The following is a 20,120-nucleotide window of genomic DNA, read 5'->3' as shown; positions in this document are numbered from 1 at the left end:
TAATAATATGCCATAGTCAACCACAAAACAGCGATAATTTATTAATTTTTTCGTTTGAAAACGCGATATAGTGAGGGAGCGATATTCGAACCGTGATATGACGAGGGACGACTGTATTGTTATTTTTGTCCCCTCAAGCAAATAATACTTAATTGAAATAATATATCACAATGTAATGTTTTTGTCACATAACATACAGCAGAACCTTCTCTTTAAACTATCCATATTGTAATAGTCAGCTTTACAGATGCCATATCTGCCTTTTGTTTCTATTTCTTTGCAACATTTAAACTTAGTTATGTCATCGCTGCACTACACTTACAATAAAAAGGACACAAATTGTGTATAGCAGATAGATAGGTGGAGCAATAATAAAAATAAAGTCATGCCATGCGAGGGTCCTCTTTTTATTACTGTGCAATGCTATTTTTCATTGATGTTTCATGCAAAACATTCAGGAGACCACGTGACAGTTTGCACTTTGCACGTGTCATCAAAGGCTTTTCCTAAAGCCACTACGTACAGCCATCCTACTGCTTCTACAGCACAGTCGGCTCAGTCGCCATGCAGCGCTACGTGACACAGTACAAACCTGGCACCGCTATGGGCTCCACTGAGGGCAGAGGTTGAACTAGAAACCAGAAGGAAATATTAGCAGCCCTGCCTTACCACATATGGTGGATCCTATTTTGTCACAACCTACTGCAACCTCCTGTGTCAATGAGCCTGTCAGCAAGCAGCTCCAGTGTGTGGTCCTTACCTTCTCCAAGCTGTCTGAACTGAAAGCCCTCTACTGATGTGACATAGGAGGCAATTTCGCCATTCTGCACTACGCTGTACAGCACACTTCGAATTTGTTCGCTGTTGCTGTTGTAGTTAGAGCCCACGTCCAGTTCCACAAATACGTCAACGCCATTCTCTCTAACCACCTTCCTGTAAGAGCAAGAAAGGCTTGGTGAAGTTCCCGAATAGACAGTGCGTCTTCTGAAAATGTAATTCATTCATTATGATAAGTTACACAGTTCTGTCCAAAAGTATTGAAACAGTGAGGCCAATTTCTTTATTTTTGCTGTAGACCAAAAACATCATGGGTTTAACATCAAAAGATGAATACCAGCAACTTTCAGCTTTTATTACCAGGTACTTACATCTGGATCAGATGCACAATTTTAATGATAGCACCTTTTGTTTGAACCCACCCCAAAGTATTGGAACATGTGACTGACAGGTGTGTTTTGTTGCCCAGGTGTGTCCTATTACATTATACTTAATCAATAAATAGCACTGAATGTCTATGCTCAATTTTAGACTGGGTAGCATAAGTTTTGCCTGTGTATTTTCTGATTGATTGATTTTTCATCTTGTCATGCGAAAAGTTGCTCTCGGGTCTTGTATACATATTTTGATGTCAAACCCAAATGATTTCAGTCTAGAGTGAATATAAAGACATTGACCTTGTTCCAATACTTCTGGACGGCACTGTATTATTTGATTTGACACTAATAATGTGCTTACACAAAAGCTAAGATGTCAGTGTTTTCTTGAAAGAACGTAACATGCTCTATATCGACCTACAATCTATTCATGTTAGGATCTTCAATGTACGCAATTTAGCAAAGTGGCCTCACGCATCCTTCAAGTGTTCTGCATGCAGCCCCCAGTGGATAAAGTTTGGGCATCCCTGCACTACAGTTGATGAGTTACAAATGGCAGGCCTACAGCGCCTTGTGTGGTGTGGAAAAAGGGAAGAAATCACGGGCTCTGGCACACAACTGCAGGGACGCTACTTAAGGTGTCACAATGCTTGATTTAAAGCATTTGAGTACGTACTTAACGAGGACCACGTTGACTGTCTGGACACCTGAAATCCTGTTGTACTCTGACTCCAGCTGTGGAGGAAAAATCAAATATAAGCACCATACTCACCAAAGTCTTAAACCACACACACACACACACACACATAAGCCTTTATAAGGTAGCGGTGGAGCGTCCGACCGCAGTTAAGAAGAAATAATGAAGACATACCGTGTCAACCACAGCTTCTGAGATCTCATTAAAGGCCGGGGAGAAGATGTCCTCCAACTCTGAGCTGTAGACGATGGAGTTGGTGAAGTTGACTAGAGCTCTGTAATAAACTACATTCAGAGAGTGTGAATAAGAATCTATTAGCACACAAACACACAATATACAGCAACCACAGGCTGGACTCGAATGCAAACTTTGGATATTAAGCCTACATGAAATACCAAAGCCCACTAAAGTTAACATAATACTGGATATTTCCTCTTGAAAAGTAGATGGGCTGCCTGAGGCTTGAAGGAAAACCGCGTTCCAATTATGGGATCTATTTTCATATCTCAATTGCGGTTAGGTTTTCACTAAAGCCACCCGCTGCAGTGTTGCTCTTCACAGGCGCACGCTTTGACAGGCGTGTTCTTAACCCACACTCTCAAATATAACGATGAAATTACAACATGCCTTTCTCCCTGTCCGTGTCCCCCTGTGGAACATGTTGACAGTCCCGGCATGCTAACAAAGACACAGAAATACAGAAAATTGTCTCAATATAAAATTAGGTTTGAGTGCTTCGGTTTGAACACTGATGACGTAGCAAGTCATTAATTATACAGGTTGACTAGTTGAGGAAAAAAAGTACTCACAGAGGACTGAATTAATTTTACAACAGGCAATTATTATTTCAAATGAGATGAGGACATTAATATTTGGGTACTATTCTGCCTTTACAGAGATCACAGTGCTCAGATGTGATGTGATTTTACATTTACAGTTGTGTGGAACAGACTTGCAATGGAAAGGTGTTTGTAATACTTCACCTGTCTCATACAGCTAAATGAGACAGGAAAGGTATAAAGTCTTACAGAGCAAGAAAGAGCATTTTGTTTACAAGCAGGTCATCTTATCTTATTTTCTCTTAGCTTGTTTTGGTTAAGAATAGATTAGGTGTGTGCAGCTTACGTCATACTATACATACAATTTAGAGTTACTGTCAAAGTCTATAGTATATATAGTATATATATTGACATACTGTATATAATAGACACTGGTGGTTTATATGAGTGACTCGAGTACAATGTCCGCTCCATTATTATATTTCCTGTGTCACATGTGTAGCCCATGAAGCTAAAATAGTCCAGGCCTGCAGGGTGCCCTCTTCTCACATTGCTGCCAACACTTTGTTAGGAAGAGTCTGCCAGCCTCAGTCAGGCTGCCAGTGTGGTTCAGGAAGGAAGTTAATATTTGAACTGTTTCTTGCAGATCTGTGCTACTTGCCATGCACAAAGCAAAGGGTCATGTTCTGGAGTGCTGCCTATTTTAAAGGCCTGTGGAGACACTGACTTCCTTCAGCTGGTCCTGTGCGCCGGGCATTAAAAGACACGCATCCTGGATGAGGAAAAGTGCTCGTTTAACTGACAATAAATTGAGCACTGCCTATGAAAACACACAACGAAGTGAACAACATATCTTCAGGCTTGAGTGCAGCCTGGCAGGGTGCCGAACTTCATGTGCACACCGTTTCTGTTGGACTGAAAATGGATAATTGTTGAATTGCCTGAATGTGTAACATCAAAGTTCCTCATCAAAGCGCTTCATTTGACCCGGATCTAATCGCATCACTTGAGTGGGCACCCGCCGTTAGGCCAGCTCCCTGCTCGCTCTGAGTTGCCGCGTTAACTTTACAGGCTAACGAGTGTGGGAGTGCCGCCGCCTGAGATCTTTTGATGACAGTGCTGCTAACGAGCAAAACCCATTCTCCCTACGTCACTCATTGGTTCCAGTGGAGGAAATCCCCAAAAGCAGCTCCACTATATCATGGGTGATGAAACAGGGAGTATTAGTCAGACATGGAAGCAAAAAAGTCCGGAAAAAAACATTCCGCACACTTGATTGAAGAACTTATTTGGCTATTAAAGCTGCTCAGCAGAACTGTGGCGGCTTTGTGCCTTGGGCTCCTGCCAAAGACAAAGACTTGATTGAGCGCTGAGCCCAGCCTGGCCTTTAAAGCCCAACCGCATTGGGCTTGACCTTCAACCCCCGAGGCAGCGCCCACGGCAATGGCCTAGTACCAGCCAAGGCAGAGAAAAAAGAGGAAGACCAAAAAGTACATCAACCTGGACTAAACCATTCAAAATCATTTTTAACATTTTGGTGAGTCATTTTTTAACAATTTCTTAAATTGCAGTAGCGGGTGGTCAAGACAGGCCTTCTCTGCTGGCCTGTCAGAAGCACTGACCTACACTTACAACTTAAATTCTAGTATTTGTTCCATTAAATTGTATTAATTTATTCCCAGCAGTCGACCAGTCAAGGGTGTACCCCGCCTGTCGCCCGAAGTCAGCTGGGATATGCTCCAGCATGCCCCCGTGACCCTAAAGAGGAGAAGCGGTATAGAAAATGGATGGATGGATATTCCCAGCAGTCTATGACCTTCATGTCATAGCGCGTTTCTTGGCTGCTTCCCATAGTGTATGTGTATCAGATTTCAGCTGTGTTATCATGTCCAGGGCCCAGGGCCTTCAGAATCAGTACTGCAGGCGGATGTCACTTAAACACTATTAGAAATGAGGCTGTTTCTTTAACCATTTCAGATTCACCTCACAGAGACAGCTATGGTACAATTTGGAACTGGCAAGGTGGGTGAAGTGTCTTGCCCCAGGGACACGACAGTGACCACCAATCTTCCGGTTTCTGGATGACCTGCTCTACCTCCTGAACCACGGCCACCCCAAGCGCCGATACTATACTGTATATCAGGGGTAGGGAACCTATGGCTCGGGAGCCAGATGTGGCTCTTTTGATGACTGCATCTGGCTCTCAAACATGTCTTAACACGATAAAAATGTATTTTATTTTTTTTGTTCGCTCACCTTTAAAGTACATTACAGAAATCCCAGTGTTAAAAATAATGCTCAAAATATAAAACTTTCTTATGCGTTTTAGTCCATCCATCCATTTTCTACCTCAATGCGGGGTGGCCAGTGCCAGCTGTCCTTCCAATATTTTCCGGGTCAGACACCAAAATTTGATTATGACTGGATAATGCGGTAGCCTACGCGCATCATTGAGATGTCAAGAAGTAGCTAATTCTGTAGAGCCGACCCTTTTGACGAAGAAGAGGGTGAAAAGAAAAAGATACGGAGTACGGTGCAAAACCACGCAGCACCAGAAGTCGCATTAATGGTAAGAAGTATTTTATTTATTATTGGATAGCTTCAGTACAACAATGTTAATAAAAAGAATAACTTTAGAGACTTTAGAGGTCTTGCTTAAAAATGCCCACATTTAGTTGTATTCAATGTTAAAAAATATTATGTGGCTCTCCCGGAAATACATCTTAAAATATGTGGCTTTTATGGCTCTCTTAGCCAAAAAGGTTCCCGACCCCTGCTGTATATGCTACAAAAGCTAAACTGAACCAATGATATTATTAACTTAAGCTATTAGAACTGCTCCCTTTTTAAACGTTTTACTCTGCAAGCTGAGCAGATGCAATGGTCCGTGAAGGTTTCCTCCCAGCAAGTCCAGTTTATGTGCTATGAGAAGTTGTGGCATTCATTTGAGGCTTTGCGGTTAGTTTGGCTAGCTTGGTTAGTTTCTCACAGCGTGTGTGATACATGCAACAGAAAGTTGATTACAAAGGTCATGTTTCACTGTGAAACAGACGTTTCATATCATCATGCTCATTAAGGATTCGACACTAGAAAGCATGCAAGGTTGAACGCCCATTAGGACAAGCAACTATGTCATCCTTCAACAAAAATGTTTTGGAAAGTGCTGTCAGTCAGTCATGATTTTTCCACTGCCATGAAGAAAAAATGGGAGACACTGGAAAAAACAGTGTTTCCATACACAATGGTGGCATGCCCAAGCTGAGTCTTTCTTGGAATGTTATCTGCAAGTGTCTTTAGAAATGAGAGCGAATAACTGAGCAGAGCAGATGGCGGCAGAGAGCATTAGAGGAATGACACAAATAAAAGGAAATCACGGCTGGAGGACTTACTGTAGGATGGCTCAACTGAGTTCTTTATGTTCCCCACATAGGAAGAGTCCAACCAGTACTCTACAATAAGCAATGTGGGGCGGGGAGCAAAGGAGCAAGAGACAGAAGGAGGAGACATGGCGGGGAACCAACATATCAACGATCATACAAGAAAAGCGACACAGTGAGAAGGATGGAGTTAGCCAGGCAGGCCCAGAGAGGTTATTCAACATCAGGGGAGTTAGGAAATGATTGGAAGCGGAGAGAAAATAGAAAGGTTTTATTATTTTAACAAATGAACAGAAACACGCAGAGATGTTTCATGATTGAAATACATGAAACACTGCCGAAAACACATAAAGCTGCGGAGAAAAATTAAGCCGACTCCATATTTTCCTTAAATCAACATATATGGCAGCCATTCCATCAGCAGTTTCTGTTGAATTCCTTTACATACCTGCAAACCCGCCACCGTGTCTCGCACCTACTGTGAAATTTAGTGAAGGATCCGTGATGCTACAGCAGTGCTGGAATCGGGCAGATTTGTCTTTGTGAAGGAATAATGAATCAAGCCCCGTACAAAATTGTTATGGAAGACAACAGTCTCTGTGCTCTGACGATGTTCCCCGACTCTTGAGGATTGTTTGTCCATGCCACACAAGGCTAGGTCAGTGAAGGTGTGGATGGAGGACCACCACAAGAAGGCCCTGTCAAGGCTCGTCCAAGCTACACAGATGAATCCCAATGAAACCCTCTGAAATGTGATCAAGAGCAATGGTCACCAGAAAAAAACTGCTTAAATCTTGCATCCAGGAGCGGCATAAAGTCACCCTACGGCAATGTGAAAGACTGGTCTGGAGCGTGCCAAGAAGTTTACAAATCAGGGTTATTGCTTTAAGTATTTATTTCTGAAATCTCCCTAAGTTAAAATATTACTATTGTGTTGTTGATGAGTATGAACTTGTCTTATTTGCATTATTGTTGAGATCTGAAAACATTTGTGTTATTTTGACCAGTTGTGACGTTGTCCAAATAAATGCTTTAAAATGGTTTTCAACTGGTTTGGCTGCAGGAGCCACCACCACCCCTCAAAGACAAGTGGCAACCCAACCTGTGGAAATTTATACCTCAAATTTCTCAAATCTCTTATATTTACAGGGAGTGTTTGAAAAACAATGTAAGCTGCAGGGGTGAGACGCAGTCTCTCCATAACGTGCTCTTCTCCAGCAAATATCTGCAGCTGTGTGTTGGAGGAACTGCATGTTAAGTCCCTGTTCCATTCTTTTTTTTTTTTTTTTGCCCAAAGACCCGCAACCCACTGAAAACGGCTGTGTGACCCATTTTTGGGTCGTGACCCACCAGTTGAGGATCACTGTTCTAAATGGTTATTTTTATTTGAAACATAATGTTGTCAGTCATGTATCGACAAATACAAAGTGTTCATATTTAAACGCATACCTATAACTAGTAAAACCAGGTAAACTTGGCAACAGCGTGTCGGCCCCCCACAAAGCGATCACTGACAATTAAAAATTGTAACCTTACAAATATCAATACGGTTTTTGGCTCAGATATTTCTTGAACATCTATACTCAACAAAAGTATCAACACAACATTTCGTTTTTGCTCCCATTTTTCATCAGCTGAAGTCAAAGATCTAAAACTTTTTCGCCATACACAAAAGGCCTATTTGTCTCAAATATTGTTCACAAATAGTCACAAGTCCCAAATCGCAAAGCTTGTGTAAGTGAGCATTCATAATTCATCCACCTATGGATGGCATATCACGAGTCTGATTAGACAGCATGATTATTGCACAGGTGTGCCTTAGGTTGGCCATAATAAAAGGCCACTCCAAAATGTGCAGTTTAACCGTACTGAAATCAGTTTAAAGTCTGGTCGCTTTACGTGAGTGTCCACCATGTCACTGCAATCCATACGCCATGCCAATGACACAAAGGATGTTGGGAGCTTAACCCATCTGGAGACAAATGAGGAAGTCTGCTGGCCAGATGATGTCAAAGATGAAAGAATCAGAGGGCATCCCTTTAGAGATGACAGCTCTTTAGTCCAACAAAGAGGATATCCTCCAAACTGGACAAACACACTCACTCCTGTTCACATCTTTGTTGTCCGAAGCACATACCCACTGATGCCAGGAGGAGCTGCTTCCTGTTTTGCCTCACTATATGGGAATAACCGATCCCAAGTGCAATCCTTGCTTCACCAAAAGTTAAGCCCTACTTGCACTGGCAACAGTGTGAGTGTCAGCTCTGATTTATGGTGACTCATTTCCACCGCTTTGAATGGAGCTACAGCTCAGGGCATGAAATATCAGACGATGAGCTTTATAAAAGGAACCCTTGTGCAAAGATTTACTCTTAAACTCCAATCCAGATATGGTATGAATCCGCTCCATAAACTGCAACACACTACTGCTCTTTAACAATCAAGTGACTGTGGTGGATCCAGCTGTTTTTAAGTCACACACTTGAGACAACTGTACATCACATCAGTACATGTACATTACTCGCAGCCAAAGACCTTTACTAGGCTAAAAAGTTTTTACTTTTTCCAGTAAAAATAATTAAGGGTTGAGGTCCAGCCAGGAAACACTTGACAGAAAACCTCCCCAAAGCCTTTTCAAGTCTCAAATTTTCATCCAAACTAATTAAACCTGAAGGAGTATCCACTTCTTTCAAGTCTGACGCTCTAATCCTGGTCAGGATGGGTATTGAGTCGAGAGAGAAGGAGGTCATGGATTCTTATTACTTTCATATTAGAGTACTCTCTTTTTTTTTTGTTTGAGTCTCATTATGGTTGCTGTCCTGAGTCCTACTTGAATCTCCGGGATCCATATCAAAAGAGAAGTGATGCAAACTCTGACAAGAAAACACCTCACTCAGCTACAAGCATAAACAGGCTATTTCTGGCATCATATACAGTAAGGGCTTCAGTTTCGACTCAGTTTCTTAAGAATTACTACTCCCTATTGAGTAGTTCAAAGTGAAATCATCACAATAAAAGTCACAAGAGTCCCTTTGTGAGGTATTTCTAGGTTATAGGGAGTACAGGAGTGGTCAGAGGTTATAATGAACTTTCATTTTGACCACCAAAATCATGTAAAATAATGTTTAAATTCTGAGAAACTCCTTAAATGCATTGCTGCAACTGGAGGACAAACATACAGTACACGCACAACCAGAAATGTTCTTTTTCAAGGCTGCCGCTTGGAGGCATAATCCCCAAGAGAGATATTATGTTCCCGATATGCACACTCCACAGTTCTAAGCCAGGAAACCACTGATCATCAGGGGGCTTTGTCCAAATCTCCATACATGATAAACTGCAGAACAACAGACAACGTGGATGATAAACACAAACGTAATTCACATACAGGATTTGTTTTGTTGTTTAAACACATTCTCCAATCTGTGTTCTCTTCTCCGCAAGATCAAACGATTACAAAGGTAAAGATTGTCAAGATAAACATTCAAACCCTATCTCTGTGCACTGCCTGAGGGGGAAAAAGGTATTTTTAAACAGCACCACAGTCTCTTTCAATGAATTACTTTTCTTAGGAGGAGCAGTACAGGTCAGTTCTCCAAGGCAACACATTTGTTTACGGTACAACAATGTTTCATCGTGGGCTTTAAGTGCCACAATGTGATCCTTCAGCAGGAGTCATCAACATAAATGGCCACCGTAACTGCATGTTGCAAAGTTAAACTGACGGACAACTATTTAGTAACGAGGAACATCTTTTAACAGTAACACATGCTATGTTCTGTTGCATCAAAGACAACAAAATTATCGGATTATGATCTTAAGTCTCTCCTGAACTGTCCTATTTTTTTATCTTCTGTTTTTTGCTCTCATGAGCCCCTTGAGGGCCCACTGCGGCCAAACAAACAAAGAGCTCTAAAATAACCACAGCTGCCAGCACTCATCCCCCTCTGTATAATGACCCAGCAGACTGAGGGTAAACTCATATCTCACCCACTGTATCAAGAAAACCGTGGCTGCCGACAGTATGTTTACATGCACGGAAGAAAAACGAACTATTACAACTATTGTGTCATCTCCACTGAGCGAATACTGATAAGCAATAAGAAAAATCTGTTTAACTTCGTTACACTTAACAAAAATAGAAACGCTTTACGAACACCCATTTTTTCTGAGCTCAAATCAAACATGTAAAACTTTTTCTATGGACACAAAAGGCCTACCGTATCTCCGAAAAACAATTGTTTGTGTTAGTGAGCATTCATAATTCATCCAGCTCACGGGTGTGGTATTTCAAGATGCTGATTAGACAGCATGATTATTGCACAAGTGTGCGTTAGGTTGGCCACAATAAAAAGTCACCCCAAAATGTGCAGTTTAAATGGATTGGGGGGGAGGGCGAGTGGTCCGAAAAACAGTCAGGATCTGGTGTGACCACCATTTGCCTCACATACCTGGGAGGCAGATCCAGAGCATCCCAAACATGCTCAATGGGTGACATATCCGGTGAGTATGCTGGCCATGTCGGAAATGGGATGTTTTCAGCTTCTAGAAATAGTGTACAGATCCTTGCAACATGGGGCCATGCATTATCATGCTATAACATGTCAACAAGGGGCCTCAGGATCTTGTCACAGTATGTCTGTGCATTCAAAATAGCATCAATTAAATGCACCTGTGTTCATTATCCGTAACACACTCCTGCCCATACCATAACACAATGCCGCCACCACCGTGGGCCACTTGATCCGCAACACAGGTGCATTTTATTGATTATTGAGTTTTTCAACTGACAATGGTGAGCTTCTAGCTGAAATGCTGGAAAGTTTGCTTGCACTTTACCTCAAACGTTACAGACTCAGCCACCTGCAGTGAGTGCTTGAAGGTGTTATTGTGCAAGCAACGTCTTATAAGTAACTTCATTTTGCTCTCGCTGACACCTTTGTAAAGATAGTCAAACTGCCAGAATTGTGTATAAATGATCAATTTCTGCTCAAATTGTGTGGAATGAATGCATTTAATCAGCGGAATGTGTATGCACTTAAAATGTTGCTAATTTTGCACATTCCCTGTGTTCTGTATTGCTGCTGGTATACTGATTCTTTACTTAGTTATTACTTTATTTATATTATTGAAGGTATTTAAATTGCCATTTTATTCTGTTGATCTTGCATGTCACAAAATCCCGTAAAAATAAAAAAGCATTGTTTTTTGGACAAAATTTGTATGTTTTCCTTTTTTGTAAGTACCGATTCAGGCACCGCTTAGGCCCCGTTTATAATATGTAAATGATACCCAATGCTAGGGTTGCATATCATTTTAAACTATTGCCCTTTCGTGGTAACAGCCATTGTGCTTTAAATACATTAGTCTTGATGATGAGATGTGAGGAATTGTGTAACTTAACTTTCATAATAATGATTAATAATGGAAATCTTTACTGGGAAGAACGTAACCCGAGCAGCCCCACGCCCTGTTACTCAATGGTAACCTTTATTTCTAAATGAAGTAGCTAACATCTCGCGTGCACTGGGAATTGGCTGTGAAGCTATAAAAATATCGCACACGGGATAAAATGGATTTTGTGTACCAGCACTCTCTTGGAATTCTCTTAAGAGACCAGAGTGCACAGGTCAGGAAGAGAGGTTATAAGGACATGGGACTCCATCTCTACATCTCTGGAAATACCATTAAGTGTGGAAGGTGGACAACAATGGACAAACAATGCTCAAAATAACATTATTCCTGCAGCAATGTGCAGTCCAGATGGTCACTACTGGTGCCATTGATCAGCATAAGTAGGAATCTTTCACCTTACAAGACATAGTGAGTAACACAACAGGAAAGAAGGACTAATGAGAGCAACAGGGGTCCCTATATCTCTCACACTGATGCCACAGAAAGGGAAGGAAGGCTTGGGTCTGGACGGCCAACAGGACAGAGACATTCTGCTAAGCTTACAGCATTCAGTACAGGAAACTAAATTTCCTTCCCACCACTGTGCTCAGATCTATATATGGCATTTGTCTGCCTCATCCAAATCATAGCTCCGTGGTCGTCTCCCTGCAGAATCTGAAGGATCTTTCCTGAAGGAAAATCATTGTAGTCTCATTTTTGTGGGGATGAAAATTATGAACGACAATTATGATGTATACAACAGATGCACATTGAGGTAAGCCCTTCTTTAAAAAAAAATACAGTTGGCCCATAGAGGTGCAGAAAGGTGCATATATGGGTGAAAATCATTAAATAACAAAAAGGATTGTGAAAAGCGTCCAGTTTGCCAATTGGTTACCTGCATTTAAGCACCCAAAACTAGGGGTGTTGCGAGATCTGGTCACACGAGATCTTGTGAGATTAAAACGTGACAAGATTTGTTTGCAGATAAGGTGTATCGCGAGAAAGGCAGCCAGAAGCCAATAAACACTGTGAACTATGGCGTCATTGCTATGAATGATAATACAGTAATATGGAAGTGGCAGTGTGCAAGGCATTATTTGAAGTGAATATTAAGTGCTTTAGGCACACCTGGCAATCCAACCTACCTCGGTGTTCACAGCGTCAGCGAGTGATGTGTGGCTGTTTTTTTCCATCATTGCTACTTTTTGGTGTCCAAGCAGAAGCTGTAGTAATTCTACATTTGATCAAATTTTACTTAAGATTTGTCAGATCAAACCATGTAGATTTTCGGACTTGTCTGCACCCTTAATCATCGAGCGGTTGTATTGACGCTCATTGCATTTGGCTCAGCACCAGCTTTCAAGTACCGGCGATTTACCGGTTCTGTTTCATAACACACCTTAAAAAAAAACCCTCCACAATGCAACCCAGCCCCGGACCAACAGAGCCACGAAGGTAGAGCTTGGACACAATCGCTTGCTGCGCCACGCCTTCCTGGAAAAACACGCATGGGTGTCCAAAGTGTGGCGCAGGGGCCATTTGTGGAACGTGGCCCATTGCAAAAATAAAATAAACAAAAACCCAGCAAACATAGAAAAATAGAGTAAAAAGGCATAATGTAACTAGAAAAAGCTAAAATGGTGATCTTAGGTTTGATTCGCATGTTTACTAATAATAAAAACTAGGGCTGTCAAATGATTATAATTTTTCCCCAAATCAATCACGATTACTTAATCATAATTAATCACCAAGTCACACTATGTCTGAAATATGCCCATTTTTTTAATGTATTTTATTGAAAGAAAGGTAAGTGACAGGGCAGGATTATATATATTTCCATGTATTAACAGCACCAAATTGACAGAAAATTTTAAATCAAGTAGAGATGGCACAAAATCTATTTAACCGACACCGATTTCTTTAATTGCAGAATATTTGAATCAGACTTTCACTGTGTCATTAAGAGCTATGAGGAGTTGTGTTCAAAGACACTACGTCATGTAAGTTGAATTCACATGTTTTGAGTGAATTTTCTGGGATTTCCGAGCGTACTGAAATGCAGCAAATTTTACTTGAGCATTAAAAGTTACAAAGTGAGTGAGTGAAGAATATCCACATATTGTTTGTCTTTGCATTTCTGTTTATTTAGACCACACATACACACATAATTATTCTGCATTATTTAATTATTATGCATTATTATTATTATTATTATTATTATTATTATTATTATTATTATTATTATTGTTGCACTACAAATGTGATATGATTTGTTCCATATTTATTTGTTTATACTTGTTCTATTTTCTTATTTTTCTTGTCTCTCATTTCTTGCCTTTGGTTGTTTTATTTCATTTTGTGATTAAGTGATTACATTCATTCTGACATTTTTGCAGAGCTGCTGGAAATGTAAATTTCTCTTGGCGATCCCGATAGTGAAGAAGGTCAAGATGCTCCAGGAATGGCCAGCCCAACATAATTGAACATAATTGAGCATGTTTGGGATTAGATGAAGGAGGAGGCTTCGAAGAATGAAACCAAAGATTAAAGTGACCAGGACACCAAAAAAAGTTTGAAAAAAACAATAACAAGATGAAAGTACTCACTTAATAAACATTCTGTCATATTTCTGTCACGGATACATAAACAACTATGAAATACAAGTGAAATGAAGTGGTGATTTTGACACGAGTTGGCGAGTTTTCTGAACTGACGTCATCTTGGCTGCGACGTCACAACCAGAACACGTTCCGGGAACCAGATTCAAACACATGCAGCTATGAACTCACAGCAAAGCCAAGAAAGTGACATATTCACAACAATAACACAATAATAACTTTCACTGATAATGTGTTGTGATGGGTACGAGATAACAGAAAAATTGGCCATTGTTTTTTTTCAGTAAGTGTCTGGCGGCTCAATGCACACTGCAAAACATTATACCAGCGAGCAGCGATCGCTGCTTATTTAGCCCTGGTATGAAAGCTCATACTATTATTCTAAGATTCGTAGAATAAATCTAGTAAAAAAAAATATGGATTTACTTACTGAAACTGAACTGTAAGACAGGCTAGAAAGATGTGTGACATTGCTAGCACTTGACATTGAGAACACTTACGGGTGACACTGGCAACCAGGTGTAAACAAGCACAGCCATGAACACAAGCGAAGACAGTGAAATATTCACAACAATAATAACATTCACTAATATTGTGTTGTGAAGAGTATGATATGTTTTACTAGCAATGATAGCCATTCACAGCTATCAGCTAGCTCTATGCACACTGTACAGGGCTCAAAACAAGTGACAGTGATTGTTGTTTAGCAAGAAATCTGGTGTGAAAACCCCTAATATTATACTGTACTAAGATTCATAGTGATGCTGCAATCAAAGGCAACCCTTTGGATTTATTGTTGCACGCTACACAGACACCAAATGAGCCGACTAGCTAGCACGTCATAACCAAGCCAGTTACCAATCAACACTGCACTAGGCAGGCTACTATAGGGAATATTAACAGAGGAAATGTGGATTGACTTACTTCCACCTTGGCGTGCTTATCCACGGCCGAATGTCTTGTGGGTTTTTTGACTTTTTATTTCCATCTGTGGGGCAGTATTGAAACATTTGTCCCTCAAAGTTTGACGCATCTGATGAGGCGCATGGTGTCTTTTGGAAATATGAACAACCTTGCCTCCGTCTCATTCAGTGATCCAGCAAAAGCCCTCATAAAAAAAGCCTTCAAGCCTAATATAAAAAAATATGTAACAAACAACAGAATTCAACCAGAACTTGACCATAAGTATAGCATTGGAGAGAACAACCGCTTCCTGGGTGGGAACTGGTGTAACTGTCACTTGCTCGTCCTCCTCCAGTCCCAGAAGAAGTGCCAACAATTGTAAAAAAAAAAAAAATAATAAAAAAAGGAAATATTTCAACATTGGAGCAAACAGGAAATATGCTTGTTGTAATTGCTATTTGTCATAGAAAAGAATAACAATATTAACGTGTTTTGGTGTCATTAGCACTTTAAGAGTGGAGCTAGACATCAAGTTGATAGTCTGGGCTTTTAGCTTGATGGCTAGCACTCCCTCATTCGGTGGACTCTGGCGGAATGCGCTGCTGGCTGAATCAGACAAGTTACAAACACAAACACAATGCTATGAGATATGGGTCACACTAAATAGATGATTAAATAAACTTTTAAAAAAAACAACTTCCAAAGTTTATCCTAAGTGACAAGCCACTGTTGCCATACAAATTGTTGTCCGGTTCTTTGCAAAAGCATATTGTGAAAAAACATATTTTCCTCCAGACTGAAAATGAATTTGCAATCTGAACTAGGTTCTGAGGGTCCACTACATGTCTCCAATATACTGATGGACTGCAAAAGGGCACTGCAGCCAATGAAATACCACCGAGGCTCTACCCAGTGGCATTTCATTGTTTGCCTTGCTTTTGTGGACCTTAACTGTATTGCCACCTCTGCCGCAAGAGGATGAAAGAGGAGATGTTTATGTCTCCGAGACAAAGCTGAAGCGTGGTGTTATGACCTGACTGGCGGCTTGAAGCAGGATGTGAGGCCGTCATGGCACACATGAACAGACGTCAACACACAGTGGAAGCCACAGATGTGGGAACATTAAAGTGAGTGGTCCTCCACACACACGCACACAGAATATCAACACAATTTATACACTATTTTCTGGTCTCTTACTTGTAGTGTCAGAAACTGGGGGCCATGTTGCGCTTCCGTCATCCTCGCCACTGGGAAGATCTGTGGACACATAGGAATAGTAAGACCTTCCGTGACTTTTCTACAAAGCTTAATCTGACGATTTAATCAGACTGCCATGTAAACATTAATGAGAATCAATGTGAATTACATACAGCAAGTATGTGCTTATACAACACGATAGAATCTTCTTCCCTTTTGGGATGTACATATAAATGCAAGTAAACACAACTGGTGTGATTGCTTTTGGGTCAGCCCACCTCCTGAGGCTTCATCAGCGACAAAGTCCTCATCGTCGCCCAGTAAGCTCGGTGCCGCCTGGACACCCTTCTGCTCCACTAAGTCGTCTGGCAGCGGGACCTCTCCCCACACCTTGGAGGCCTGTGTCACCTGAGACAAACAGAAAGATTAATAAGGGTCGAAGTCTGCATGTTGCAGGGTTACACCCAGTGATATGCACGGACCCTGGAAGGGTGGAGGGAAAACAAAGGCAGCAGCAGGAAACAAGGCATTGTGATGTGTTTACTTTCAACATTTATTATCTCTTCGAGGCCTCATCAAGAGTTCACATGCAAATAAAAGTTCATGACCAGCTCTTTTTTTTTTTTTTTTAAAGAAGTGTACATAGCGTCTACGCCTTCACAAGAATGACCCAAACAAAGAAGACACTGAGGCAGAGATCGGAATGCCAGGACAACACAATTCTGTGTTCCGAGTGAATATGTATTACATACCATCCATCTGTCCATCCATCCATCCATTTTCTAAACCTGACTTACTTCAAGCAAACTTCACCCCGGACTGATATCTGGTCAATCATAAGGCACGTATAGAACAAATAATCGTTCATAATCACACACATACCAGCCTCTCTTTATTTCCAACCAGCTACAAAACAAATTGCAGATACATATATGCTTAAAAAAACCTCAAATCAAACTGAGTATTTAGCTCACGTGCACTACGTACCAGGAAGTATGGTGGCTTTTAAGGGGAAAAAAGGCCTGTGTGCTTGACATTAAGCATTAAAGACTCGAGCATCATTCATCATTCATTATTTCATCAAATGTCATGGTCTCATTCAATAGTGTATTCAAAGATAAAATGAACTTTATCTACAAGCAATTATAATACAATAGTCAGTAATACTTTACAAAGGCGTTAGAGGTCAATGAATACAAAGAAGGAGGTGCCTTCTCTTGTATCTACCTGATGTATCTACACGATTTCACTGAGGAGACTCAAAGTGAGCCAGACGTCCTTGTATCTGATCATCTTGATAGAGCTAACCCTTTTGGAGAGGATCTGCTTTCCCAAACTCAGCAGCCGAACTGCTCAGACGCAGGCTAGAAGTTTAGATACGACTCTGGCAGGATGACAGCATTGGCATTTCCAGCTGGCATGGCCCGCCAGTTCCTATTTCCACCCAACTCTGTCATGGTAGTTTCCCCTTTAAATGGCTCTAGATAATAAATAACTACATCTATCCCTCCAAATCCTCTCTCTCCTGACTGAACACCCTTACATCAACAATCCTGGGCCATTTTCAAAAGGAAAGCGCTGACCAAACAAATTCCTTTCACTGGTGCCGACCAGTCAACCATTAGTATGATCTTCTCTTACGTCCCTGCTCCCTTGGGCTGGGGCATCATTTAGTTGTGGGCGCTGTGTGCCATCTGGGCAAAAACCTCCACAAATTTACACAAGCATCTACTGTACCATGCTCAAATCCATACCTGCACCTAATATTAAAGCCAATAAGCTACGTGTGCATAAATGAGAGCTTCATGTGAGTTTTATTGAATGCAGTTCAACTTATCTCTGCCTTGAGATAATGATCTTAAATGCGCCATCCTCCAGGTTCCCAGCAAGGCCATCGGGTGCATGTAAGGTAATACACAAGCAGCGATCTTGACGTACATGTGCAGTCACGTAACACACGGATAAAACCACACACTGCACATATATACATTCCTCCAAAAACATGGGAAAAAATGCACATTTGAGAGTGTGGATGATCTGAGTCTGACATATGTCATACCTGTTTAATTAATAAATGTCTCACCAGTAACCTAATTGTCTGCCTGTGACAATGATGAAATGGTTCCCACCTATACCACTTGTCCTCATCATGGGTCACAGGGAAGCTTGAGCCTTTTGGGTGGGAGGCGGGGTGCACCCTGGACTGGTTGCCAGCCAATCACAGGGCACATATAGACGAATAACCATAGCCAATCGCATTCACACCTGCAGTATGCTCAATTTAGAGGCGTATTTTTGGTTTCCCCATAAGATTTTCAGTGTAATGTAATGAGATTCAATAAACTCTGACTTTGTCGTGTCATATTCATCTTTTCCATACTGACTCGTGCTTGCTGGCTCTCTGCTATGTTGAGTCATTTGAATATAATATTTTGAGGACATAAATTCATGATCTCATAGATAATTAAATCCAGCACATTATTACATTCACAGCACAACTTTTAATATCTTTTCTGAAACATTCAGATATATGAGTGGTAGTATGGATATTTGTTTTGCTGAGGGGCTTCCCCTGCTGCCACAAACATGGATTTGTTGACAGCTTGACGGAGCGTGAGGGTGAACAAAAGTCAAAATGTAAAAGTCTAGTGTTGTTGTCCACAGTGTTCCCATCCTAGGGACCATGAGAATAACTCATCAGGGGACTTGATAGAAGCTCCCATGTTGCTAATAAAGCAAGTCATGCAGCTGCAGGACAAAGTGTGGGAAACATGTCCAAGTGTTTCTTTGAGGATCGGCATGTTAGCGCCGATGGATGTGACAAAGGTGTAAGAAATACCTGTAGTTCAAGCATGCAAGAAAAACAAAACCTTCCTTCTCTCGCTTGAAAATCAACAATATGCTGAGACTTGAAGTGGCGACATGCATTGACCAAGAGCGGAATCTAAACTGCATCAAGTGCATGAAAGCTTGACACACTGAAGGCTGAGGCCCGCCGAGCACCACCAGGCACCAGCGAGACCTGAGCTGCAGAAGCCAAGCGTCCTTTATTCAGCCCTGTTTCTATTTGAGAGGTAGGGGTGGGATTATTAGAAGTGTTGCATAAAATGGGCAACCACATGCTAGTATTTGCAAATTATGTTCTTAAATTGATTTGGCTTGTGGATTCATGGAAAAAGACTCTAGATATGACAATTGTGGCAACAGAGCAGCTTTGTGCGCCTGGAATGGCGGGTGAACTGACAAACTGCCACTCACGACACTAAACCTCTAACCTGGGCCCCTCCTGAATAAAAGGCCTGATGAGTGAGGTCCTGAAGCTCCGTGCAGCTCTTTTGACATTTCCACAGGGTTTAATCTAAAGTGATTGGACGGACGGGGGGAGGAAGTGGAAAGAGGTTCTTCATTCAACAGACAAACACTCTTTGACAGGTGCAGGGATTGTCTTCCCAAAGTGTTCCATGACTAACAGGATGGGCGCAACAAACATGCTTAGGGGAAAAAAAAGGGAGGAGAGAAGCATTTGGAGTGAACAGTGTTGCTTTTTGAGCACACACTTGGAGTCTTCTTCTCCAAGGTCATCCAGTCAGTCTCCCACACACATACCAAGCTTGGTCCGCTGCTGCAAACCAGCCTTGACATTTCCTTTGGGTGACTCCCATCCTGAAGATGCAACTAATTGGCAAAAATCTAACTCTAAACGATAACTACACCTATTCTACACTGACAGCAGCATACACTGGCAAAACTGAACTCTGAAGAAGTGGCATAAAGGTAAAATATACCACCTAGTTCCTGTGCGAATGACAAACAAATGGGATGCCATTATGACACCGTTCCTTTGGTGCCATAGTGACTCAAACTGTAGTAATAAATTCTTGTATAAGCATCTTTGTCCAGATACTCACCTAAATTGTATTGATTCATCCTCGTATTCATTCACCCCCCTGCAAAGTTTGGTGGAAATTGGTTTTGCATTTTAAGTGTCATCCTGCTAG

General features: G+C 41.3%; 1 protein-coding gene across 11 annotated transcripts in view; it reads right to left on the bottom strand.

Annotated features, from left to right (window-relative positions):
- Positions 1-20,120, bottom strand: part of hspg2 (heparan sulfate proteoglycan 2) — a 105,258-nt gene that overhangs the window by 59,919 nt on the left and 25,219 nt on the right. For 9 of the 11 annotated variants that reach the window (XM_054778219.1, XM_054778248.1, XM_054778254.1 and 6 more), the window contains exons 2-8: positions 16,401-16,530; positions 16,123-16,182; positions 6,020-6,079; positions 2,026-2,135; positions 1,831-1,889; positions 761-933; positions 593-631 (exon numbers count right to left, since the gene is read on the bottom strand). In XM_054778219.1, the coding sequence (XP_054634194.1) occupies positions 593-631; positions 761-933; positions 1,831-1,889; positions 2,026-2,135; positions 6,020-6,079; positions 16,123-16,182; positions 16,401-16,530 (631 nt within the window). The remainder of the gene's footprint in view (positions 1-592; positions 632-760; positions 934-1,830; positions 1,890-2,025; positions 2,136-6,019; positions 6,080-16,122; positions 16,183-16,400; positions 16,531-20,120) is intronic. The other 2 variants (XM_054778239.1, XM_054778262.1) reach the window with 2 other exon arrangements.

This window comes from Dunckerocampus dactyliophorus, chromosome 1, assembly GCF_027744805.1.
Source record: "Dunckerocampus dactyliophorus isolate RoL2022-P2 chromosome 1, RoL_Ddac_1.1, whole genome shotgun sequence".
Lineage (NCBI taxonomy): Eukaryota > Metazoa > Chordata > Actinopteri > Syngnathiformes > Syngnathidae > Dunckerocampus > Dunckerocampus dactyliophorus.
This window is presented reverse-complemented; position numbering and strand designations above follow the sequence as displayed.